Source organism: Balaenoptera ricei, chromosome 21, assembly GCF_028023285.1.
Source record: "Balaenoptera ricei isolate mBalRic1 chromosome 21, mBalRic1.hap2, whole genome shotgun sequence".
Taxonomy (NCBI): domain Eukaryota; kingdom Metazoa; phylum Chordata; class Mammalia; order Artiodactyla; family Balaenopteridae; genus Balaenoptera; species Balaenoptera ricei.
The window spans coordinates 616581-644313 of record NC_082659.1 but is presented as its reverse complement, the minus strand read 5'-3'; the positions used below and the strand labels follow the sequence as shown (position 1 = coordinate 644313).

Here is a 27733-nt window from a genome sequence, read left to right as displayed (position 1 = left end):
ATGAAACACCCAGTGCAGTTTGATGAGTAGTGTTTAGGTCACAGAGACTATTTCATGCCTTTTGTTGTAGGGCTTTAAAGGAAGTGGTTGTCATCCAAGGAGTTCTGCAGTTCAATAATAGTAGTTGGGAAGGTATTCTTGTAGCATTGCTATTTACTCCCCAAGTTCTGCAGATCCAGCTGAAGGGGGTGTGATCCAGCCATTTAGGGGATCTAATGCAAAACCAGTAACAACTTTGGACACGTCTCTTGCCACCTCTGTGAAGGATTCTGCATTGTCTTGCTCAGATACATCCTGAGAAGACGCATCAGACTCATCTAGTCAGGCAGTGGGGAATCTGGCCCACCTTCTTCCTTGCAGCAGCAAGAAGTTACACAGACCTGTACTTCACGTCCCCAAGAAGAGGAAACAGGGTCCCCTGGTGCGCTCCCTTGTATGACAGTAAGCCATACTTATATTTGAGATACATTTTCTCTTTTTAGTGGCTCATACTTGAGGAACCAGGTTTTCAGAGCCAACTTAACTATCAGAGCATATATGAAAATGTTTATCAGTTGTAATACATTTTCTAAGTATCCCAGTATCCTGAGTTAATCTTCTAGATATTTACCGCTTGAATCTTTCTTGCATTGAGTTATCTGCATGCATTTCTTGTGGGGAGTTTATAACGAAATATTTAAATGGAAATTAAATTATAATAATTTGGGCATTTTATACATATTTCTATTTATTATTATTGGACCAATATTTCGAAACTCATGGTTTTCTGAACCCCATGTGAGTGAGGTCCTTCGTACCTGAGAACCTTTGCCAATAACACAATGGTAAATTGCCTCAATTATGTAGCTCTTCATCTGCCTCATGTTTCATGGTTTTTGAGTTGTACATACTGGAGAGGTTCTGTAGATAAAGTATGAGAAGAAAAAAGCATTATGTACATTAGCTGAAATTGGCATCATGTTGCCAAACTGTAATAAGCCTTAGGGGAGCTCAGTGTTGAAACTGCTCAATTGAATGCTGAGATTTCCCATAACAATTTAAAAGGCCTGCAGGCGTGCTAAAGTCCTAGCTAGCTGGATCTTTCAGTTAGCACTCTGTAACATGACCCCAAAGTCTCATTTACATCACAGCAATTAAAATATATTCCACATTGCATGTTTGCTACTGTAGACTGTAGAAACGATCCAATGAAACGTGTCTATTTTCCAAAAATAATCATGGAAATCTTTATGTTCATGATTTCTTCTTTTCTAGGTGGTCTCACCATTTCATATGCTCAGAGGGGCATGGCGATTGTGAAGTGGGAAAAGGTCAGGGGTGGGGGAGGAATGCAAATCTAGACTAATGGTAACTAGTAGTCATTACTACTTGTTTACCCACGTGAAATCCGGTTAGTAGGCTGAGTCGGGTTCATAGGTGACAGGTGCCCATTATGCAAAATAATTAATGTTATCAGTGCCAACTGGCCCCCCTACTGGTAGTTAGAAGTAGAGGGACCACAAATTAAATGAGTGTTAACATAATACACCTGGTTGCAGAAATGCTGCCCCTGCACTAGGACGGAAACGCCAGCGCCCAGCTGGGAAGGTGACAGGTTGACTCACCTGGGGAAGGTGTTTCCTTAGAGTCCTTTCCTTAATTCTCCATCCAAATTAATTGTAAACTCCTCCCGGCATATGGATTAGAACTATAAATGTTAACTGATATCATAACTATTTTGTAATGAGATGAATAGCAAGCTCAATTATTTTAAAGCAAAGCCACCGTAGCCAAAATTAGATCATATTTTCTCAACAGTGACTCTCGCGTTTTAGTCATGCCTTTCTTTCAAGAAGCACAGGGCAAATGGACTTACTCCAATGGCTGTGGTGGTTTAATATTTATTGAGTGGCCACGATTTACTAGCTTACCTTGAAAGTGTGGTTTTTCACAGCTGTCTAGAATACATCATCAAGGTATGAGATACAGTGGCAAAAGCCCAGCTTCTCACCTTGGCAGGCAGTCAACGGGAAGCCAAGGACACGGGATTTCTCTCTCCGTGTGCTCTTGCTTGCACTGGCCTTTCATGGTCAGCAAGAGCCTTGAAAGACTCCTACTTCAGCAGACGTCTGAGAAAGCAACAGTGTCATCTGCTGCGTAGGTCCACTTTCATCCCGTGCCTCGGCTTACAACTACCACTGGTAACAGCAGGAAAAGAATATTTTTTTGCTTGGGCTGCTTCCTCCCGAGCCTTTATGCTAATCATTGAAAGGGGTCCCCCGGAAGCAGACGCGGCCCCTCAGCGGGGCGCTGGGTTGGATGGCGGCCCGCACCTCCACCCCTCGGCACGTGCCCCTGACAAGGCAGGCCTGGGTCAGGCCATATGTCCCCGACTCACACAATTTTTTATAAATATTATAAATTATGCACATATTTGTCTTTATGATAGAAAACATCCAGGAAATCTGGAACAGTTGACTAATTGGATATACTTTTCCTATTTTTACTTGACTATTTGGCTGTGCTTATACAAAGTCATAATATTTGAGTATATTATATGTAGGCACTTAAAGGCGTGTGATTAAACTTGAGATTTCAAAACAGTCTATTTCTACGTGAGCCTATACCAAGGCAAGCGTCTTTAAGTATCCTGATAGAGTTGTGTTAAAATTCACTAAAAAACAAACAACGGACACCAAAGAAGAGAAAGAGTAAGGAGGACGGAATCCTCCTGACGAAGTGCACAGATTGCTTGCCAGACTGGTGATAAGGACGTCGGTCCTCTTCCCCACACCCACAGAGACTGAGTCTACCGCCAGCTAAGAGGGTTTCCATAGTTCTTTGGGCAAATCAAACACTAGGGCTGAACCAAAGGCATTTTGAAACCCTAAAGCAACTCTGGAATTGCTCTGTCCCCCTACGCTTCACTGCTTCAGGGAAAAGTGGGGTTTGGGAATCTCTCTGTCCGCATCTCTGCAGGGAGATGCAGTGTTGAGAGAGACCCTCACCTACAGCGCTGAACCGGCATTTCTTGCTCTCCAGGGGTCTGTGAAGAAGGTGCCATTTGGCTGGTTTGGTGCATTTCAGACTGAGATGAAAACTATCTGGTGGGCAGTAGACAGAGGGTATGTTTATTATAGTAATTTTGCCTGTGGGTTAGAGAGGCATGAATAACTGCAGTTATCTCTATTCTCCAAATACATGTGGGTACTTATCAGGTCTCTACCTAGTTGTTACTAAAATAAACCTCACGTAGTTCTTTCAATCTGGAGACTCTTAATCAGTTTCATTGCTTCTCCTGAAGGTCCTTCCTGTTGTTTGCTGACTTTGCTTTTTACTACCAAGATGTAAATATTTGGATGTCAGTAGAGATGCAGTCATTTTGAAATTATCGGTGTGGGAACTTTTTTTTTTTTCTCATTTTGATAACACAGTATTTCTGAATAAGCTCGTAAAAATTCAAACCCCAAGTTCCATTCAAACATTTTAGCAAAACGTTTTGCTACAGATGTATAATCTCTTCCTCTCCACCTTGTAGAACTGAGCTTTCATACATTTTTCCCCATCTCAGCTTCCTCAGATAAGCCTAATGATGCTGGAAGTTATTCTTGGACATGGAACAGTGCTTTTGAATTTAATTATAATAACTGGTCCTTATCAAGTAGACATTATGTTATATGCCAATCACTGGGCTAAATGCTTTTAAAACTGTATCTCATTTAATCTTCGTAATACCTCCATAAGAAAGATATTGTCACATGCATTTTAAAGAATAAAAGGTAGGAAACCAAATCTCAGGGAGTTTAAATAACTTGTCCGAGGTCATAAGTCACATAAATCGTAAATAGTGGAGCTAGACTTTTGGCATCATCTGTCTGATCAAAAACCCACCCTGTGTTCCACCCCAGTTGTATTGGTATAGATTTTTTTTTAATTTGAAAAATCAGGGTAAGAGCTTGTTGGCGCTCTCTCTCTGAGGTCTCTTTTCTTCTGTGTAGACTTCAGTGGCAGGAAGGCTCTCTCCACACGGTGGCAAAAATGTAAACAAGCTCCAAGTCTTCATCTTCCCATATTAGCAGCCCCACATTGGCTGGTTTTGAGTAGGCACATTCCCAGTAGTTTTGTCATGTGTCCTGGAGCCGACCTTTCTGCCCTGAGTTAGGTCACATGTCCATTCCTGAACCAGTCACTGGGATTCTGTGCAGGCAGTTCCTTGACTCCAGGATTGGGGTCTCTTCCACCCGAACCCTTTAGAAACCGACGTGGGAGAGGAGCATTTATTCAGGGAAATACGGGGCATACAAAAAAACCCACACCTGACCACAATGGCCGAGATGTAGGGGAGCCTTTCTCCTCTAGTAACTAAACTACGTGGGATGGGAGACAAGCAAAGGGAATTGTGACGGGGTTCTCCTCTGAAACACAGAACATCACAGTGAGGTATCAGTTACTTCCTCCTAAATTGTCTTTTCCTCAAAGAAGAAGCTTGAAAATATTCCCAATATATTTGATCTTTTTAACTGGGTCTTGAATTTTCCATCTTTCTTACTCCTCAGTTAAATAAATTAAATAATAATAACTTAATTATTGTGGCATTTTCAATATGACAGCCTTCTCTGACTTTGTTTGTACTGGATCTGTTGACATCCTAACACAGTTTGTCAAACTCTTTTCTGTCATTTCTCCCTCTCCCCAGCCTTTTAGAAAACTTTTTTCCTTGGCTTTTGGTTGTTTTTTTTTTGTTTATGGCTTAAACCCCCTCTTTGTTCTAAGGTTTGGAAGGAGAGGCTAGTACTAAGAGGACAGACTTGCAATTAACTGAAATGTGTTCCAATTCCACTTGGCTACTTCCTGACTCTGTGTCCTTGGAGGAATCAATTCATCTCTCTGGGCTTTAGTTCTCTCACGTGAAAGTGGAATTTATAATTCTTACCTCGCAAGGTTGCTGTGAGGGTTAAGTGAGGTCATATATGTAAAGCACCTGGTGTATTTTAAGCACTCAATAAATAATCAAGATTGAAGTTAATAATTCATCAAGGAGTTTTTATGGCCACTCTTCAAGAGAGGAATATGCCCAGCCCTTAGGGAAATAATCCTAGTTCTTCACTTAAGAAGCTCCTCCAATGGCATGCAGGTCCCCAGCTGTCACCAGGTCAGTAATACCCACAGGTCAGCTTTAAGATACAGAAGCTGTAGTTGTTTTTAAGCCATCCAAAAGGCTTGCTTATTTTTCTCGCATTATGGCTAAAGGTTTGAGTTTGGAGTTCGAAGCTCCACAGGCCTTACAGTTTGGCAACGGTTCAGAGACGTAAATGCAAGGACACTGTGGGTGTGTGAGTCCCAGCCTGGCCACTCCCCGGGTGTCTGACTTGAATTTCTTTATGAATTTCTCATATTTCCTCACCTGTAAAGCTGGCAAATATCAGAAACTTGACGGGCTGTTGTTAGAAATCGCAGTGCAGCGTGCAGCCTCGCGTGGTAAACTGTTTAATAAGTGGAGGCTATCGTGGTGATTGTGTGTTTGACTGTGGCTGGCGCGTCCACTGGGGTGAACACGTACGTTTGCAGGTGGCATGACAGTCCGCGACCCGGTTCAATCAGAACAGTACACCGAGTGATACCAAAGGTGCCTATTTGGTTGCTTTTTACCTAGTGTGTATTTGAGGCCATTTGGATAACACAGTCTCATGACACGTAACTGTTTCTTTGATTTTCCCTCTGAACCCGATAGCATTACTGGCAAATTTTTCAAAGGCCTGGCTCATTTTGAAGCACTGGTGAATAAAGTGGTGGCCTCCAGATTCAGAGTTCTGGCTTAAACCATCATAGAAATACTTAAATATATGTGATGGATATTGGTTGATCCAGGCAGGCAGACAAATTGAGAGATATTATTTACATTTTACCCTAAAGGTCTGGAAGGTAAGAAAGCTGCATTTGGTTCAGCCGCGTTGGATTCTAGAGGACCTTTTCCAAAATTATTCGAAGTATGGAGATTATGACTTTCCTTGCAGTTTTTCATTTCTTTGCGGTGGTAGCCCACGTAGGTGTATTAATATATTTTACTACTACATTACTATTGTCCATTGTTTTTATTAGGGAAAATAGAATCACTTTTAATTTCAAATTATGCAAGTGAATTGCTTTATTTGTTTTTATATCATAGAATATATTCCCACTTTACATTACTGGGTGAATTAACCTCATTATCCATATTTTTTTCTTTTTTGATCATTTCCAGTTTCTGTTTCCTTCTACATATAAATAATTTTGAAAGAATTTTTAATGATTTGATCAGACTCAAGCCACTTTTCTTATAGCCTCAGGCACTGTTCTATATATTTTCCAATTAAAAATTTTCCAGTAGTCACACTTATTCAGTAGCTATTTTAGTATATTTCTCCTATTTGTTTCACTTTCTAAGTTTTTATATTTGCTATCTATGATAAAGCCTGAAGAATAATTTTCAGTTTTAAAACAACCAGCTTCCTATTTATCATTTTTAAAATAAAGACATAAATATATCTTTACTCCCATAAACTGTTCGTAATATGTCAAGTAGAAATGGGTTACAAGATCATTTACATTAAACTATAAGTTATATATGACATACCTACATTCACACACACATGCATACAAAGGGCCTGAAAAGGTGACCACTCAAATGTCAAGTGAGCAATAATTTTAAGGATTTGTTTTGCTCGTATCTGTATTTTCTAGTTTCCACAAAGAGCAAAGATTACCGCCTAATAATATGTTTTAAATGAAAGAAAAGCGAGAATTGGGAGTGTGCCCTAAATAGTTGTGAGGGGTGGCCTCCTGTTCCCTCTGTCTCAGTAGACATCCCCCTTTTCCCGTCTGCTCCAGCCAGCAGCCTGGTGGTCACCCCCAACTCTTCCCTTTTCCTCACCCTCATTTCAGCCCATCACAGGTCTTACTGATGCCAAGTCTGTCTCTCCCATCCATCCACTGCCCTAAATGCCCACTGCCATTTCAGGTCCCCTAGTCCAAGCTCTCTTTCTCTTGCCTGGACTTCTGCAGAAATCTGCCAACAAGTTTTCCTGTTTCCTCCCCAGACCTCCGTCTTCCCTGTTCTCTACACTTCAGCCAGAGGGATCTTTCCAGAGTGGAAACCTGATTGATCATGTCAAACGTGCCGTTTAAAGCTCTCCAGTGGTCACCCGTTAATGGTGGCATATGGGTGACACTGCTCTCCCTGTCCTGTGAAGCTCTGCCTCTGGGCTTCGGGTTCCCTCCGGACTCGTCTCGCGCCTCTCCTCTCTCTCACGCTGCTCCAGCCCTGCTGGCATTTGTCCGTCAAGCTTCTCCCTGTCTCCATGTGTTGTTGGAACACATTCTTTCAGCCTGGTCTGTTCTACTGTCAGCCTCTTTTCTGTGACACATACTTGTGACCAGGTTAAATCCTATTTAACCAATGGCTCTCAGCCTAAATGTCATTTGAGATCAGTCTTTTTTTTGGCTCTCAGTCTCAATCAGACCCCACCTTCTATTCTCTCTCTTAGCAACTTGCAATTTTTTGCAGCATTTGTTACATTTTTAGTTGTATATGTATTTGTGTGACTCATTATTTAAACTCCAACTCCCCTTTCAGAATGAAAGAGAGTAGAGACTATGTCGTGTTCATCTCTCCATTCCCAGAACCTCTCACCATGCCTGACGTGTATGATGAATGAACAGAGAAATTAATGCACACTCTGCCTTGTGCGCAATCCCGTGTCAGTGCGTGTAGACCCACTGCATTCTTCTGAATTGCTGCTCAGTGTTCCTCCAGCTGGTCTTATCTTTCTCTTTCATTCAGTCTATCTCTGCCTTTTAATTGTTGGGATCATTTATATTTATATTTAATGCAATTTTGATATGGTTAGGTTTCCCTTGTCCATCCATTTACTTTTAACTTATTTGTGTCTTTGTATTTAAGTATGTTTCTTGGAAGCAGCATATAATTGGGTCTTGGTTTTTATTTTTATTTTTTACTGCAATCTGAAAACCTCTGCATTTTGTGGAGTATTTAGACTATTTACATCTAATGTGATTATTGGCTTAGTTAAGTTTAAGTCTGTCATCTTGCTGTTTGCTTTCCATTTGCCCCGTATGTGCCTTGTTCCTCTTCTCCGACTTTCTTTGGCTTAGTTGATGTTTTATGCTTCCATTTCGTATGATTCCATTATTTCTTTTAACTTACTGGCTGTAGCTCTCAGTTTTATTTTAGTGGGTGCACTAGGGTTTAAAGTATACATCGTTAGTATAGCAGACTACTTTGAGGCAGTACTATGCTACTTCACAAATAGTATAAAACACTTGCGGTCATATACTTCCGTTTCCCCACTCCTTCCTTTGTGCTACTGTTGCAATAAATTTTACTTACACATATGTTATAAAATCCACAGTACGCTGTTATGATATCATTTTGTTTAAACAGTCATCTGTTTTTAAAAGAGATTTAATAAGAAAATAGCTTGTGTATTTAACCAAACAGCTACCATTTCCAAGGGCTATTTATTCCTTTTGTAGATCTGTATTTCCATCTGGTGTCATTTTTTTTCTGCCTAGAGGACTTCCATTGCATTTCTTGTAATGAGGGTCGACCGGTGATTAACTTTTGTATGTCTGAAAAAGGTAGTTATTCCACCTTCCTTTTTAAGAGATAGTTTCATTACTTATAGGATTCTATGGTGACAGATTTTTTTTCTTTCAGTACTTCAAAGGTGTCTCTTTACTGTCTACTTGCTTTCATTATTTACAACAAGAAACTCTGTGCTTAATGTGCCTTTTTCCTGTGTCTGCTTTCAGACTTATTCCTTATTATTGATTTGGAGCAACTTTTTAAAAAATTAAGTTATTTTTAAATTATTTATTTATTTATTTTTGGCTGCACTGGGTCTTCGTTGATGTGCGCGGGTTTTCTCCAGTTGCGGCGAGCGGGGGCTACTCTTCATTGCAGTGCATGGGCTTCTCACTGCGGTGGCTTCTGTTGTTGTGGAGCACGGGCTCTAGGCGCGTGGGCTTCAGTAGTTGTGGCGTGCGGGCTCAGTAGTTGTGACTCACGGGCTCTAGAGCGCAGGCTCAGTAGTTGTGGTGCACGGGCTTAGTTGCTTCATGGCATGTGGGATCTTCCCAGACCAGGACTCGAACCCGTGTCCCCTGCATTGGCAGGCGGATTCTTAACCACTGGACAACCAGGGAAGTCCCTGATTTTGAACAATTTTAATCACAATTAAATGCCTTGGTATAATTTTCTTTATATTTCTTGTGCTTGGGGTTTGTTGAGTTTCTGGGATCTGTGGGTTTTTGTAGCATTTATCAAATTTGATTATTTTTCGGTTGTTATTTCATCAGCATTTTTTCTGTTCTCTCCTCTCTGTCTTCTCCTTCAGAGATTCCAGTTACATCTATATTGACCTTTTGAAGTAGTCCCACATCTCACTGTTGATGTATTCATTTATTTTTTTTTCTTTCTCTGTGCTTCATTTCATACAGTTTCTATTACTGTATCTTTAAGTTCATTAATCTTTTCTTCTGCGATGTCTAATCTGCCATCCATCTCATCCAGTGTATTTTCCATCTCAGACACGGTACTTCCATCTCTACAAGTTTGATTTGGTTCCTTTTTTTTTTTTAATATCTTTTGTGTCTCCATTTAATTTTTCGAACATATGGAATACAGTTATAATAACTGTTTGCATGTCCTTGTCTCTTCATTCTAACACCTGTGTCAGTTCTGGGTCAGTTTCAATTGCTTGATTTTTCTCCTCATTATTTTCCTGCTTCTTTGCATGCCACGTACTCTTTGATCAGATGACAGACATTGTGAATTTTACTGTGTTGAGTGCTGGTTATTTTTCTATTCCTATAATATTCTTAAGCTTTGTTATGGGACAGGTAAGCTACTTGGAAACACTTTGATCCTTTCTGGTCTTGCTTTTAAGATTTTTTATTGAGACTAGAGAGATGTTTAGTCTAGTGCTAATTATTCCCCACAATTGAGGCAAGACCTTTGTGAATACATCGCCTAATAAATTATGAGGTTTTTCTAGTCTGGCTGGAAAAACTATACACTATTCTTGGCCCTGTTTGAGCTTTGAAAACTGTTCCCTGTAATTCAGCGGTCCTTTACAGGGACAGTTTTACCCAAGCAAGACATTTGGTAATGTCTGAGGATATTTTATCATTATCATGACTAGGCGTGCTACTGGTATGCAGTAGGTTGAGGCTAGGACTGCTGCTAAACATCCTACTGTAGGATATCCCCCAACAAAAAGAAAATTTTCCATCTAATGTATCAGTAATGCCGAGGTTGAGAAACTCTGCTGTAATCCTTTCCAGTCATTCTTTCTCTGGCCTCCAGCAGTCCCCTCACACACATGTGCTGGTCACTACACCGCTGAATTCTCAAGAAGGACCCTCTGCAGACCTGCAGAGTTCTTTCCCCATGCAGCTCTCTTTCCTCCAACACTTTGTCCTGCAAATCCTTACCACCTGTTCTACCAGACTTTCAGCTCTGTCTCTTTAGCTTAGGAACTTGGCTGAGCTCTTCCTGGTTTCCTCCTCCCTGTGCTACAGCCTGGAAATTCTTTCAAGGCAGTGAGCAAGGGTACTCAAGGGCTCACCTTGTTTGTTCCCCTCTCTCAAGGTTCACTATCCTTCATTTCTTCATGTCAGTATCTTGAAAACTTTGTTTCATGTATTTTGTCTATTTTATTGTTGTTGCAATTTTAGACAAGTGGGTAAATCCACTTCCCATTACCCCATCTTGGCTGGAAACATAAGTTGACTTCTTACTTATTATTGCTATCGAATGTTCTCTTTATTTCCTGTCTTGTTTAAAGAAAGCAACCTTCCTTGCTTTTAATCTTCTCAATCACGAATTATTCACTATATTTATTTTTCTCCGTACCTGTATCTTCTCAACAAGCATCACTTTTGTTAATCATGGTACACTCTCCTTTCCCTGTGTTTCTTTACACAGTTTTGCTTGTGTTTTAATTTTGTGTCTCAAACATGATTCGCTTGCATTCTTCTATTTGAAACTGTAAGCTCAAATTTTAGTTACACTTGAATTTAGCATTGTTAAAAAAAATCACCATAACATGATTTTATTTTTGTTCTTAATTATTTCAATTCTTTGATTTATAAATTTGTCTCAGGAAACAAAATTACCTCTGAAATGAACAATAGCAATTGATTTCATCTCGTGTTCAGTTGACAGTAATCTAACTATTCAATGAAGGAAACATTTTGAAGTGCTTGTGGTGTGCAAAGTTGTATTTACTGTTGGATTAACATAACTGGTAATAAATCATAAATACTAACTTATTAGGGAAAATATGAACTGTGAATAACAAAAGGCAAAATATTCTTGGTATTGTGTACAGATAGCTTAATTTAGATCTTTAATCTAAAATATGCTGAGGTAAATTGTGTTTCTCTGAAATCTGCTTACTCTTTTGGGTGAGCTTTTCCAAACCATTATAAAGTGAGGAGACAGTCTATGCAGAAGATATTCAAGATAACATTCAGGAATTTGTAATCCTTAACAGAAAATAAATAACAATGGACACATGAGTGAATTTGATGAAAACGTTACTTAATCCTTTGGGTTTGGATATTTGTTTTTATTTCCGTTGCTAGATCGACATATAAGCTCACAGAATTTTAGAAGTACAGATGACTTTAGGGATGTTTGTCATGGGCCTGAGAGATTGTAATCATTGGCATCAAGGGTTTTAAAAATATACAAAGTCCAATTAAAATCAGATTACTTCCTAAAGGTACAATTTTCAAATGTTTCTTTGGCGTTAAGAACAGGTTATGAAACAATGTGATAATGTCGTTAAGTTCTGTGGCCAAGTTTCAAAGCATGTTGAAATAATATACAGTATCTGAAATAGAGGATATGATCCCTAGTGTCCCTAAGTCAGGACTACCTGCGCATTCATTCAAACAATCAAACATTTTGCAAGATATTGAGAAAAAACAAATAGCCAAATAATGGAATTTGCTTTAAGAACAGCTGTGTTTTCCAGAGCAGTGCTATGGGCAGTAACTGAGTGGTTTTTCAAGGAGCTAATGAAAATTAACCAAATCAGTTTGATATTGTCATATACTTGCTGTAGCCAGTTCAACTAAGAGTTTTCGGTCCCCTTTCTCTCTACTAGTTCTCTTCCCTTTTCAAAGGCCCCACCCCCTGATGCAGCAAGGGTCCCGTTCATTAACTGCTTTCTGCTGAATATGCTCCGGGAGACCCTCTTCGTCTGGTAGGACTATGCAATCACCATCAAAGTGCTTCAACAATTTAACACCACTTAAGCAGCTGCACTTTTTTAACCTTCTCGTCTTCAGCTTTGAGTGCAGGAGATAATGCAGAAAACTGCCTTTTTTTTTTTAATTAAAAAAAAATTTTTTTTACACTTTTTTTATTGAAGTACAGTTGATTTACAATGTTGTGCTAATTTCTGCTGTACAGCGAAGTGACTCAGTTATACACATATATACATTCTTTTTTTTATATTCTTTTCCATTATGGTTTATCCCAGGAGATTGGATATAGTTCCCTGTGCTCTACAGTAGGAGCTTGTGGTTTACCCATTCTAAATGTAATGGTTTGCATCTACTAACCCCAAACTCCCAGTATCTTAATTAATATCATAATTTTAATAGCAAATAAAAAATTATCACACTGGCCTCACACAACAAATTTTCCCAATATCCTTTATGGATGTGATTCTTAAAACTGTGTAAATCACAAGATTAATAGTAAATGTAAACAGAAGCAATAATAGATATAGACAAAATGTTTGAATATTCTAATCAACATCATCATTACCATGGGATATTAATCTAAGAAAACTGCCTTTTGAAGTCATATTGAACTCACTGACTTCCATCAGAAGCATATCAGTAGTTGCAAACGTTACAGTGTAAATTAAATCCTTGAAGAGTTTGAACCATGTGCAAAACTGGAAAGACAGATGCAAAGGATTTTTTATTGTTTGGAAGCTCTAAGCTCAAAATGTCTTTTTCTTTGATGGTGTATTTGAATACTCTATATTGATTTTTCACGGCACTTTAGAATTGCTTCACAAATAAAGAAAAGTCAGATATTTTGTGCTAGAGATGTTCTATAAAGCTCAAGAATACATAAAATTATCTTTTGATTACTAATTTATTAACACTTAATTGGAATTGATTTTTAAACATTGGTAACATTATTGCAAGGATGCATCTTTGCTACTGATGATGTATGTTCATATTATTACTTTAAAGAAGTTATTGACTTATCTGATTTGCAAGACTGAAAAACTGTATCATGGACTATATAGTAAAGAAAATACTTTTTACATTCAGAGATCCAAAGGGACAAAGAAAAAGACAGAATGGAAATATGTGTGGTCTAACTTAGACATGGGCAATTTTTTTTCTGTAAAGGGCCAGATAGCAAATCGTTTAGAATTTGTGGGGCCATCAGATCCTAGGGCTGTAGTAACAAAATACCACAAATTTGGTGGCTTGAATCAACAGAAATGTATCCTTTCAGTTCTGGAGGCAAGAAGTACGGAAGCGAGGTGCGGGCAGGGCCACGCTGCCTCTGAGGTCCTAGGGAAGCATCTGTTGCCCGTGTCTCTGCCGGCTTCTGATGGCTGCTGGCAACACCTGACGCCCTTGGCTCATAGCTGCATTCCTCCATCTCTGCCTTCATCGTCACATGGCCCATTTTCTTGTTTGTGTGTACGTCTCTGTATCCAAATCCCCCTCTTCTGTCTCATAAAGAGAACAGTCATTGGATTTGAAGCCCACCCTAACTTAGTATGACCTCATCCTAACTCGATTACAACTACAAAGACCATATTTCCAGATAAGGTCACCTTCACAGATACCAGGGGTTAAGACTTCGGCATATCTTTCTGGGAGCCACAGTTCAATTCACTACAGTCTCTGTTGCAACCGCTCAACTCTGTCTTTGCAACATGAGCGCAGCCGAGGAGAATATGTAAACAAATACGTGTGCTTCGTTCCAGTAAAACTGTATTTACAAAAGCAGGTCATGGGTCAGATTGGGTCAGGGGACTAGAGTTTATCAATGCCTGGCCTAACTAATTGAAACAAAACTGCAGCAGAGAAGAAAAAAAAAAAAACCAATTTTCCCTGGCATTAGTCAGTTCACTTTTTAAAAAATATTTATTTGGCTGCGCCGGGTCTTAGTTGAGGCACGCGGGATCTTCACTGTGGCGTGTGGGATCTAGTTCCCTGACCAGGGATCAAACCCGGGCCCCCTGCGCTGGGAGTGTAGAGTCTTAACCACTGCGCCACCAGGGAAGTCCCAGTCAGTCCATTTTGAAAGTATAAAAATGCCTACATATTTGTATATATAGCAACACTTATTTTTTGAAAGATGTCAACTTAGGGCAAGAAATGGAACCTTTATAATGATTTCAAATCCCAAAACTCTATTACTAAAAATGCTTGAATTACAATGTTCTTCTGGTCAATGAAAAGCTTTTTGAGGATCATTTAGTTATGAGAGTCTATATAAACCTTTCCTCCAAAGAGATCAACACTATTTTGGAAACAAGATTTTCCTTTAACTCGGGCATATTTATTCACTCCGTTAGAAGGAATGTACCTGTTTCCCTCACTAAGCATATGTTCCCTGAGGGACATTGTTTGATTCAGTGGTGTGTTCTCAGCATATTAGTCATTCAATAAATATGCATCTAAAGTGACTTCTGTTTGTTGGAATAACAAGAGTAAATTCGTGTGTTGTTGTTTTAATCCTGTTGTACAAAAACAGTCCCTGTCACCGTACCTTGAAATTATTTATTGTCTTAAACAGAAAGGAAAGCTACATTAAGGGAAATCCAATTTCTATTAAAAGCTATTGGAAGAACTTGTAGAGAGAAAAATGGAGTAATGAATCAGAGGGAGTCAGTGAAAAATGTTAGTTTTTAAAATAGGATTCATCAAAAAGAAGAAAAAGGTAGGGAAGTCAAGATACAGTTCAACAACCAAGCTAAAATATTAGCAACTACTTTTAACAGCGCAGCTCAGTTCAGTAGCAGAGACACGTGGAACCCCATGTGGATACCCTCAATACGGCGGGGGTGGGGGGTGGGTAGGATTCAGTTTGGTCCAAGAGGCGGCAGGAGGAGCGTCCAACTTTTCCAAGCATAGGTTCTGGGATTCTGGGGTCACTCCAGCTCAGAGTTTCCCCGCTCTCCTTCTTGCTGGAAGGAAGGCAGAAGTTAGAAAGTGAAAGGTATTAGGAGTCGTAATTTTGCTCAGAAAGAATCAAGACTTGTTGACAGCGTGGATGTAACCTGAGTCGATGTGGGCGAATCAGAGTCAGCGAAGAGACTCCGAGTTGGAAGCACATCAGAGAGAGCAGTGTGACGTGTATCATGACGGCCAAGGATGAAGAGAGGGGGAGAGAGACTCTTCCGGAGAAGGACTCTACACAGGAGAAAATAGCTAAATACAAGTCCCAGCCCTAAGGATGTGGAACCCAAGAGAAGACCTGGGGCCACCAGGAATCATTTGTTTCAAGTTGATTATGGAATCACTCAAATAAAAAGTGAGTTTAGGAAAGGAGTGGGGCGGGGAGAACACTGAATGCTGAAGACAAGGCCTTCAGGGACCTTCAGATTAAAAGGAAAGACAGAAGGAGAAAGAATAAAGACAAGGAGGACCACGTAGAATGTGGATGAGCCCTGGACCGTGTAAAATGTGGGTACGGCCCTCCCTCTTCTGGGCCCTGTATCTTCAACAGCAGAGCCTTTTCTCCCTACTCTAACCCCTGTCCTTTTAGCAAATTCAGGAAAAAGAGAGTTGCTAGGCAGAGAAACACAATTCGTCCTGCTCCTTCTAACTTATTCTTGCTACGGGCCCTTGCAAGAAACTATCCCATCAATTTAGCTACTTGAATTGCCTTAAAAATCAAGATAGTGCTGATTAAATTCATTTTCTAGAGAGGAAAATGCTTTTGAAGGAGAGGAGTAGTAAAGAAGGATCCGCTTTTTTCCACCTGTCAAGACTTTTAGGTCATTAACACATGATAATTGTGCCCTCTGAAGGAAACGTCTTTGTGAAAAATAATCGAATGTTCAGTGCACTTGGCAAAGTTTTACTTCTGTGAAGCTCCCAATTTGCTCCTTCTGTTTAAAACAAATAAAAATTAAAAGAAATAAAAGTAGTATACGTTTTTGTAAGAAAAAGAAAGGGAATTTTTTATGAATGGAGAAAATGCAGCAAGAGAAAACTTCTCCAATGTGGAAAATTTAGGAAACACCAAGACCAATTTTTAGCTAGTAGCTTCTGTATCAAAATCTGTGGTTGTGACCAAAAGACAACCATCAGAATGGGAGAAAATGTTTGCAAATGAAGCAACTGACAAAGGATTCATCTCCAGGATTTACAAGCAGCTCATGCAGCTCAATAACAAAAAAACAAACAACCCAATCCAAAAATGGGCAGAAGACCTAAATAGACATTTCTCCAAAGAAGATATACAGATTGTCAACAGACACATGAAAGAATGCTCAACATCATTAATCATTAGAGAAATGCAAATCAAAACTACAATGAGATATCCTCTCACACCGGTCAGAATGGCCATCATCAAAAAATCTAGAAACAATAAATGCTGGAGAGGGTGTGGAGAAAAGGGAACCCTCTTGCACTGTTGGTGGGAATGTAAATTGATACAGCCACTATGGAGAACAGTATGGAGGTTCCTTTAAAAACTAAAAATAGAACTACCATACGACCCAGCAATCCCACTACTGGGCACATACCCTGAGAAAACCATCATTCAAAAAGAGTCATGTACCACAATGTTCACTGCAGCTCTATTTACAATAGCCAGGACACAGAAGCAACCTAAGTGTCCATCAACAGATGTATAGATAAATAAGATGTGGCACATATATACAGTGGAATATTACTCAGCCATAAAAAGAAACGAAACTGAGTTATTTGTAGTAAGGTGGATGGACCTAGAGTCTGTCATACAGTGTGAAGTAATTCAGAAAGAGAAAAACAAACACCGTATGCTAACACATATATATGGAATCTAAGAAAAAAAAAAAAAAGTCATGAAGAACCTAGGGGCAAGACGGGAATAAAGACACAGACCTACTAGAGACTGGACTTGAGGATATGGGGGGGGAGGGGTAAGATGTGACAGGGTGAGAGAGTGGCATGGACATATATACACTACCAAATGTAAAATAGATAGCTAGTGGGAAGCAGCCGCATAGCACAGGGAGATCAGCTCGGTGCTTTGTTACCACCTAGAGGGGTGGGATGGGGAGGGTGGGAGGGAGGGAGATGCAAGAGGGAAGAGATATGGGAACATATGTATATGTATAACTGATTCACTTTGTTATAAAGCAGAAACTAACACACCATTGTAAAGCAATTATACTTCAATAAAGATGTTTAAAAAAAAGAAAGGTAAAAAATAAAAAAAATTTAAAAATTAAAAAAATTTAAAACTCACTATATAAAAAAAAATATGTGTGGTTGAGCTTAATTTTTTTTTTGTATTAATGTGAAAGATCAGATCTAGCAGCTTAAACAAGCGACCGTAACTCTCATTACCAGAACGTGTCCCTCACCTCCTGATAATGCAGGACATTTTACACAGATTTCACGAATTGTCATTTCTTGTGGAAAGCAAGTTTCCTCAATAAGCAATAATACCCTTACTTTCCACCATTCTCCACATAGAGAAGGATGTGGTCAGTCTGTAGGTGAATGTGATGCTGACGTCATGCCAACCTTTTATCTTCACAGACAGGCCAGTGAGAATGGAACCCTGAGCACACTTCGTCACAGCCAGGGCTGACGCGCGCCCCGAAGGAATGAAGCATGGATGTGAAGGAACGTAGGCCTTACTGCTCCCTGACCAAGAGCAGACGGGAGAAGGAACGGCGCTACACTAATTCCTCAGCAGACAATGAGGAGTGCCGGGTTCCCACCCAGAAGTCTTACAGTTCCAGTGAAACCCTGAAAGCTTTTGATCACGATTCCTCACGGCTGCTGTATGGAAACAGAGTGAAGGATTTGGTTCACAGAGAAGCAGATGAGTTCACCAGACAAGGTAGGTCATCGTTCTAGTAAAACGAAGCATGCTCGGCTCGTGCTGACGTGCAGGTGTCACTTTTTTCCCTTCGAGGTGAGATGATTATTTCTTAGATTGATGTCCTATCCTCTGATTTAGACTTTGAGGTATTAGATGATCCCATAGTATTCCAGATTAGAGGTAGAAAGCCACCTAGGGACACACGGACCCAGATGCAGGTATGGACCCACGTAGAGAATCATCCCACACCCCGCATTTTATATGTGAGGTTGCGATTCTGCGTGTGGTCAAAGTGTTGGCGCATAAACTTGAAACCCAGGTCTCCAGGGCTCCCTGCGAGGCTCAGGAAGGCGCACACACACACTGTTTCTGTAGTTAGAACTGGTGTGAGGAGTACAGAACTGTTGGTGAGGAAACTCGTCTTTCCCTCCTAAGAAAGTAAGAATTCTTCCTCTAGATCATCTCATGATCCATCTGGCCCAGCTGTTTGTGTCTGTTTATAGAAGAGCCTGCGTCACAGGGGTTCCGTTTTCTCTCTCGAAGGCAATCTGGGACATTAAGTTTAGACCCTAAAACATCCTAGTTTCCCATAATGTAGTCCATTATGGTCTGGTCATGCACACGTGTTTGTTGAACATTTTTACCCTCTGTTTTCTGCCTGCGTGTTCTACCAGTGGAATAGTGGCTTCTGTAACTTGACTTCACAGTCCTAACCCTACTGATTTCCATGCTTTAAAGCAGTAGCTTCTTTAAAATTAGGCATACATAGGGACATTTCGTTTCTTCTAACACAGTCTTGAGATGTGGGCAACATTACCAATAATAAAAATAAAATCCTCTTACAATCCTCTAGTTAATTTACCTAGAACTTAGCTTAGCATCCCTTAGCTAATTTTATCAAGAAACAAGGAAAAAATAAATTAAACTTCAAAAATAAAGAATATATTCATTCTTTTCCAGTCACCTTACAGACACTGTGACGAACAGTTTGATACTGAGTAGGAACAAATTTAAGAAAAAGTAATAATGCTGTAAATCATTCCAAAGTTTGAAACATTTCCTTGGTTCTTTTCTTCTCTGCGTTGTGGAAAGAGCCATCCTCAATAGAGTGAAATAGCGTTCCCTCACCTAAACCAGTTTACGTCAAGAAGACTCATTTGATTTGCCAGAGAGAGATTGTTTTCCCCACGAAAGCATGCCTTACTAATTACAGGTATCAAATTATATGAAAGAGGAAAAACTTGCTTAACATTTCAAATCCAGTTTTTAAGGGAAATGCAGCACAGATATTTGAGATAGGTGCTCTCGCTAAATTAAGGGACTTGAGTTCCTTGTGCCATGTGTGATCATTCTAAACCCGACTTCTTCTTTCATAATCTCTACACAGTGAACAGAGATTATCAGAGTACATTTTTCACCAGTTTCAAAAATAGCAGGTACCGTAGAGATGCAGGCAATCTGAACGCGGTGTGAAGTCTCACCTTTTGTAACAGAAATAACTTCTTCGTGCCCTATTGGCAAAGAACAACCTACATTGTGGAATACCGTGAGAGGGGAAAAAGCAGCACATGCGGCGTGATGCCCCGAGGAAGCGCATCTCTGCCCCAAGCGAGCGTTTCGTTTAGGCGGAGAGGATGGTGCTTAACGGGTTAGAAATAGCGAGCTGAAATTCCCCCTCCCAGGCAGCGTATATCCAGGGCAGACTGTGGCTGATGGCACGGCGAGACCATCTGTGGAAACCGGTGAGCCAGAGTCTCAGGGGACCAGACCTCCCTGTCACCCAGCTCCTTGCCAGCCAAGGCGTAGAGAGCGATCGGGGCAGAGGGAAGAGACGGAGAGCACGGCAGCCGACAGGGGCCTGCTGCCCGGGGCGGCCACGTGGAGGGGCGAGAAGAGGTTTCAGGGCGGAGGTGCAGGGAGAAGCAAAAGTGCAGCGTGCGGGGCTGCCACCATTCACTTGGCGTGTTCATAAATCAGATCGTATTGAGAACATAAATGGAACGCACTGCTATTGATGGCTGAGGTGTGCTCATTCCTCACCTCGTTCCAGTCAATGTGCCAGGAGTTACGTGCGCCGTCACTGAACTCTCACAGCACCTCGGGATGGAGGGCCCGGGGCATCGTCCTTTCACAGGTTGAGACGGTCAAGGCTGGGAGGCCAGCGAGGGCCGTGCTGGGACTTGAACCCAGGCCCGTCTGCCCCCAGCGCTCAGGCTTCTAAGCTCTGTGCAGTTGCCAGAGCAGAAAACAGGCAATTCAGTGTCAACCTTGCCCTTTGGTTTCTTGGACTCAGTCTTAGCCAATTTTGATGGTACCGATCGAGAGAGATGAGGAGACTGGACACATATTTAGGAAATAAAATGGACGTGATTTTGTGATTGGGTGGATGAGGATGGGGAAGAGGGAAGCATTGGAAATGCTTTTTCTTTCCTCTGGTTTGATGTGGGGAATATTTGTAGCGGGAGCGGTAGATGAGGTGAGAAAGGAATAAGGAAAAGTCTGCTATCAGATGATGTGTTTCCCAAGCAAGCATAATGAACAATCCTCCCAGCCTTTCATTTTCTTTGAACCTGACAAATGTCAATTTTTCCTCCCTGACTATTATGCTATGGTATTAATTATTTAATTGACAAAATGTGCTTCCTGCCACAGCTCTTGACATCATACACATAATAAAAATGAAAGATTAAAAATATTAATAGTAGCCAAAGACCATTGAAACTCTTCCAAAGAATCATGCTAATTGAGCTTGTCCGTGGAGTTTCAAAACGCCTTGCCAGTCCAAATCCACTTCTTCTTTGAATGACACAGGAAAATGCAGCTTCAGCTGGAGGAAGGGATAAGTAGAGACGCCTGTTAATGCAATTACATGGAGAATTCAAATCTAGAAATACAATGATTTTAGTCAACTATAAAAAAAAAGAAATGTAATATTTTTATTTTTATCGACCAATTTTATGGCCTATTATCAAACTTAATTTTAATCATTTTTTATGGCTTTACTGACTGGCAGGTGACTATTGTTAATTACGTGTTATATTTAGATACTGTAAAGCTAAGGATGATTTCCTTTTCACAGTAATGTGTCATTTGACTGGTTCTCACACAGATCTCTTTCTGTCCTTTTAAATCTCTCCATGTGGTTTACTGGGTGGTGGGAATAGTTGTCCTTTTAGCAGCTGTGGAGCTCTCTGTAGGTGTGATGGGGTTAGGCTAATAGTGGCTTCTTTGGCATTCTTGGATACTATTTTCTTTGATTCATCTTTGAAGGGAATTTATCCTGTCAGATCTGAGACACATTTCTTATGAAACAGCTGCATAAGATCATCCCACAGTTTTTAGAGAAGTGATAAAATAAAAGATCTTTTCTTCTCAGCACTATGTACATTCTTGTAATGTCCTTGACCAAACGAGAAAGCTCATCAACTCCAATGAGGAATGTTGGCCATGAAGGTGAATTTTGAAATGAGGTGATATCTGGAAATGGGAACACTTTTTTCCCACAGAACCCTAACCCTGGAAAAAAAGGAAAAACACCTCTGAGACAGTCTTAACCCAAAGTGTTTACCCGTTAGTCAGTCATCAGTGTTGTGGTTGTGAATTTCAGAATTTTAAAATGAAAAGCCTACCATTTATTCTTCATTTATAGAATGTCAGGGGAGGAAGGTTATCTGTTTTTAAATTTGAAAAGCAGACAGCATTATGTCTGTGTTTGTACACACCTGAAATCAAAATAGATAATAAATTTACAAAGTAGGAAAGGGAAGGAGGAAGGCAGCTGGACAAAGACCCTCACTGATTTCTGAGCGGGGCTCCCTGACCGCTTGCTTCTGGTCCCAGAAACTCTCCTCTTTCCTCTCCGCTGCTTTGGGATTTGCCTTCTCTTCCTGCTCGTCATCCTCAGGAGTGCCCAGCAACCCCCAGCTCCGCAGACATGACTTCCCACCTCATGATCTTGCTGGTCCAAGGCCGGTCCAAGTAGAGCTGGTGGGAAAGTAGATCCCACAAGCCCTGAAGCCTCCTGCTGCACCTCCTTGGTGGGCTGTGTCCTGAGTCCCAGACCATCTTTTATACAACATTCCGGATGCTAGACCTTTCCCTTACCTTTTGTTGTGAAACAAAAGGACATCAGAGGCGCGGTCTGAGTTTTTCTGTAAACATGTATCCAGGATTCTGGTATAAGGGTGGCTCGAGTGATGCTTCATTTACCCATCTCCCAGCCAGTCTTTACCTCTCCCGAGCTGAGCAGTGATATGGGTGCAAATGAGGTCTAGACCCCTCTTAGGGTCCTGATGGGCAAAGCCGGTGCAGGTGCTTTTGTTCTTGGGCCAGATGAAAGCTCGAAGCGGGGTGAAGCCCTAGCGTGAGGATGAGAGAGAATGCTGTGGTTTCACGGTGCCGGAGAGATGCCCACCGGCCTCTCCCACGCTCCTCCCTGGAGCGAACGTCGTGCTGCAGGGGCAGCTGTCTTCCTTGGTCCCTCAGGAGCTGAGGGAGCCTAAACGGACGCCTTTTCTCCACTCCGATAGTGTGAGAGCGCCAGCCCTGGAACCCAGGGAGTAGAAAGGCTTGTCCCTAGCGACTAAGGGGACTTGTCACTGCTTCCAAGGCAGCCCCCAGGAAAGCAGCGACAAGCTTAATGGCGCCCAGCATGCAGGAAGTGAGGTAGGAAAGAAAACAGACAAATCAGGAAGCTCCGAATGCAAATGAGCCATGGTGAAGAGAAGGAAAACCCAAACCAAAACGAAAGATTCTAATAAGAGCACTCTGAGACATCTAAGTACAAAAATAAACACAGCACAGCAGCAAAACCAGCGGTAACAGCCAAATGCTAAGGTGGGGAAAGCCACAATTTACAAACCAAAAACATATAATAGATATGTTGAAGAAGAAAGGGTGGTCATTGTTGAAATCCAAATGACTGGCTTTGAAGACCAAGTAGAAGAAATGACTCAGAAGACAAAGTTCCAGGTAAAATTAAGAAAACACACACACACACACACACACACACACACACACACCTTAGCACATCCTAGAGAAATTCTTTAACTTTGTGGATTAAAGATATTTTACAAGATTCTAGAGAAAGAAAAACAAGTTACTCTTCTTGTGACTTACAAAAGAAACGAATATAAAACTAATGAATTTCTCATCATCAGCAGTGAAAACTAGAGGACAACAGAATACCGTCTACCACAAGGAAAAGACTACAACCCAGGGGTTCTATATGCAGAGAAGAGATCATCCATCTCTCAGAGTAAATGCAAGATATTTAGGGACGTGCAGAGATGCAGAGACTGTATCACCAATGTGCACCATCTGAAGTATTCAAGAAGTGATACCAACTGAATCAGAGTCACTACCTGTGAAATGAAAGGAAAACGTGGTGAACCACCCACCGTGCAGTATATATGCGGTTGAATCCCAAGTGATGATAGAGCGTGTGGAGATGTGCAAGAACCACTACAAGGGAAACCCTAAGAAAAGACTAGAAGTAAAACTCCTTCCCTACCAGCAAAATCCAATAGTTGGGAGAAGCTGGTAGGGAAATTAAAAGTGTTCCAAAAATCTCATCTGAAGAAAGAGGGGAGAAACAGTTATAGAATAGAGCTTTAGTGGAGGGGAATAATTGCTATCTTGCATTCATGTAGTAATGAAAAATGTGTATTTGAATATGAATGTCAGGGAAGGGAAGGTAATCATTAGTGAAATGAAGAAAGCACAACAGACCTACCTAATTAGCAGGGGGAAAGGAATGAATAGCGATCTGATCAATTTAGCACAAAACAGCTCCAAGGAAAAAGAGGAAACAGGTAAAATCATGAATAACCATAAAACAAGATGGAAGGCGTGAACTCTACTGTGTGACATATTACATGAAATAGAAATGAACTGAATTTTGACACAAACAGAAACTAACCAGCTGATTTATAAACGTTATTGGTATTTATAAGAAACAGACTTAAAATGGTAAAAAGTGGTTGAGAATAAAGAGATGGATATAAAGAGATATCAGGTGAATACAAACAAAAAGAAAGTAGGATTGGCAGTATTAATATTAGGAAAGGTGGAATTTACAATTAAAAACACTAAACAGGGTAAAGAGGACCACTAAGTAAAATGGTAAGAGACAACAGGATGAATACTCTTAAAATGCATACATTAAACAATGTAGTGACTAAATTTACAAAGCAAAAGCTTTTAGGGAAAAAATGTTGTTAAAACACATTTACTATGGGATATTATGGTTCACCTCCTTCAGAAACAGATCTAAAAAGACCAACAAAAATGAACATACTATATATATTAAGAAATAAGTAAAATATCAGAAAAAAGAAACCAAAGGAAAATAGGAAGAAGTAGATCATCAGGATAAACTTAAATTAAAAACAAACAAAAAGTTGATTCTTTAAAAAGTCTAAGAAACCGGAAAGTCCCTGATGGTCCCGATTAAAGAATAATGAGAACGAACATAAGGCGAGATCCTGAAGACATCGTAACAATGAAAAGGAACTGCTCCAAACAACACTTTTTTTTAAATCTAGGGAAATTGATTTTTTCATGGTAAAATATGATCAACCGCAAATTATTTCAAAACGTGGAGAAAAGTCATCAGAATCAGTTACCGCAAAAGAGATTACAAAGGTGATTAAAAGGGGCACCATTAAAAAATACCAGATAGGTTCCTAGGTAAATCTTACATAACCTTCAGAGTACAGCTAAGTCCTTAGTTCAAAAAGCTATTCAACACAAAAAAAAAAAAGAAAAGAAAAAGATGGAAAGCACTAAAATTCATATTGTGAGGTTGACATAACCTTAACAACAAAACTTGATTAACATAGTACAAAAAAGAAACTATCTAGACCAAAATTTCTTCTCAATATGTATGTAATAAAAATTCTAAATAACTATTTGTATATAGGAATCTAGCAATGTATAAAAAGGATAACAGTCTGGACCAGATTAATAACCAAGTGGTTACTAATCCTTGGTGATGATGCAAGGATTTTTCAATGCTGGGAAATTTATTAACATAATTAGATTAATAAATCAACGTAGAAAAGCATGATCTTATCACTAGATGATGAAAAGGTTTGGGATGAAATTTTAAACCCATCCCTTATTAAAATAAAACTCACTAAGTAAACAAGAAGGAAAAAAACAAATATGTTAGTCGTGTAAGATGATCAATCAAAAAAATTAAACAGCATTCTCAAGGGTAAGATTCTAGGACCATTTCAGATAAAATCAGTAACACAAAAAAGGCTCACCTACCCTCACAATTACTATGCAAAATTGTTTAGACATTTTAGCAATTCTAGTAAGAGAAGAAAATGAAACAATTGATATATATTTTGGAAAATGTTAAAATTAGCACTTTTGCTAAATATGTGATTGATTTTGTACATACAAAAAACCATGTGAAATAAAAAACACTAGAAAAATTTTTTTAAAGTCTGAAGCAAATTGGTACTTGGGTAAATGCAAGATAAATATATGGACATCAGTGGTAGTATATATGGCATAATAGTTAAGAGTATATATTCTGGATGCAGCTGATATGTGTTTGAGACGCACATCTGCCATTCATTAACCAAGCGGCAAGTTACCCAATTTTGGCCAAGTAACTTGCTTGAACAAATTACTTAATTTCTCTGTGCTTCAGTTTCCTTCTATGTACATTGTGCTTTAACTTTCAACCTATAGTTTGTTGAGAATGAAATGAGTTAATATATATAAACTGCTTAGAATAATACCTGATGCATGTTATATACCATTAAGTACTTATTAAACAATAATTGGCTAAATTTGGCAGTCAGAAAAAAATATCCTACCACCATGGCAACAAACACTATAAAGTTCTCTGGAATAAATTTTAACAAGAGTGGTATAGGACCTAATATGAAGAGATCTGTAAATATTATTGTGAGACAGAAAACAGATCTGAATAACTGGAAAGACAGTCAATGTTTTCGGATGGGAAGACAGATATAAAAATATCAATTCTATGAAAATAAATGCATAGAAGTCAAGGCTTATGTTTAATTGGAGAAAGTGATCTGAAAATTAATGTGGAAGAATAAATGTCAAAAATATATTCAAAAGTGAGGATAAAATGGCCTTACCATGTATATTTTAAAATACTATAAAGCCATGTAATCACGTCTATAAGATATTGGCATAAATAAAGACAAGTTGATCAGTGGAGTCGGCTAAAATTTCAGAAATAGATCCTAGCATACAGGGAAATTTAGCATAAAACAAAAAATGGTTTTTCTATTCATTGGGATTTGATAAATGGTGCTGGCACAACTGGTTATCCATCTGGAAGAATATAAAATTGGACGCATATCTTTCAGCATATTCAAAAATAAATTAAGATGGATTAAAGACAAATGTAAAAAATAAAGCAATAAGAATTCTAGAAGTTAATTTGAGACTGAATAAAGTAGCAATGACTTGATCCATGAGTAGCAGAAAGCTCCAAAAACAATGGTTTAAACACCTAACAGAATTATTTTCTTACAAAACAAGAAGTCCAGAGGCAGACCATCCAGGGTTCAAAGATGCCATCAAGGCCCCAGGTACCTTCTATCTTTTTTGGCTCAGTCATCTGTACCATGTGGCCTTTGTCCCATGGATCCCCAGATGTTTGCTGCATTTTCATATTCCTGTTGAAATAGAACCAAAGCAAAAGTGAGAAGGGTTTCTCTCCATTGGACTGTTTCTTTTTACTCCCCAGAGACGTCTTCTTGCATCTCTTTTTTTCAGAACTGTTATACTTGGCTACGCTTAGCTGCATAAGAAGAGGGAGCATTTACTATTTTTGCTTTCCAGCTTTTATAGCAGAGGAAGGCAAGGAAAAAGTGGTTGTGAATCTACACAGCCTGCCCCAGGGACTGTATGTACCTCCCAAGAATAGAGGAGACCATTCTAATTGAAATAAAAAAACCAGAAGAGAAGCCTTATATGATTATTTTCTACTTAAAATCTTTTATATAAAATATAAATAATAATAAGCATACCATGAGCAAAATTATTTTGTTGGGAAATATGTTTATAATCCATGTGACAGATAAAAGATACACACACACACACACACCCATATAAAATAAAGTAAGAGTGACTTTTACAAATTGAAAACAGAAAGACAACCCAATGGGAAATAGCTTCAATTCACAGAAGAGCAAATTCAAGTGGTCAGGGAACACATGAAAAGGTCTTGAGTTTTCCTATTAGTCTGAGAAAAGCAGTAGCTCTTCCAAGCCCCTGCATCCCCCCTGCGCAGCTCGTGTCCTGGCATCCCTCATAGAGCATTTGTGAACCAGGTGACCACCAGTGATTTGCTGAGGAAGTTCCTCCCAGCTTGGTAAGCAGAAAACGAATGGGAGACACAACCATAGTGACAGGTGTTCCTGTTTGGAATTCTGAACGCATTTTTTTCAAACAGACAGGCTTATACATTGAAGTCACACACTAGAGTGTTCTTCCATCCAGATGACTTAATACACTCGCGTGTTCCATCTGGCCTTCCTCCATGTTGTTTTCATTGAAAAATATATAGTGATCCATTATCAACTTCTAAACGCAATACATTGATTCCTAAAGCAAGGACTTGCTGTACAACTATGAAGTTTTGGCTTAGGAAGAAGC

General features: G+C 39.7%; 1 protein-coding gene across 14 annotated transcripts in view; it reads left to right on the top strand.

Moving 5' to 3' along the window:
* Positions 1-27733, top strand: part of TENM3 (teneurin transmembrane protein 3) — a 2524603-nt gene that overhangs the window by 2073201 nt on the left and 423669 nt on the right. For all 14 annotated transcript variants that reach the window (XM_059909693.1, XM_059909692.1, XM_059909687.1 and 11 more), the window contains one exon: positions 17791-18097. In XM_059909693.1, the coding sequence (XP_059765676.1) occupies positions 17866-18097 (232 nt within the window). In that variant the 5' untranslated portion in view covers positions 17791-17865. The remainder of the gene's footprint in view (positions 1-17790; positions 18098-27733) is intronic.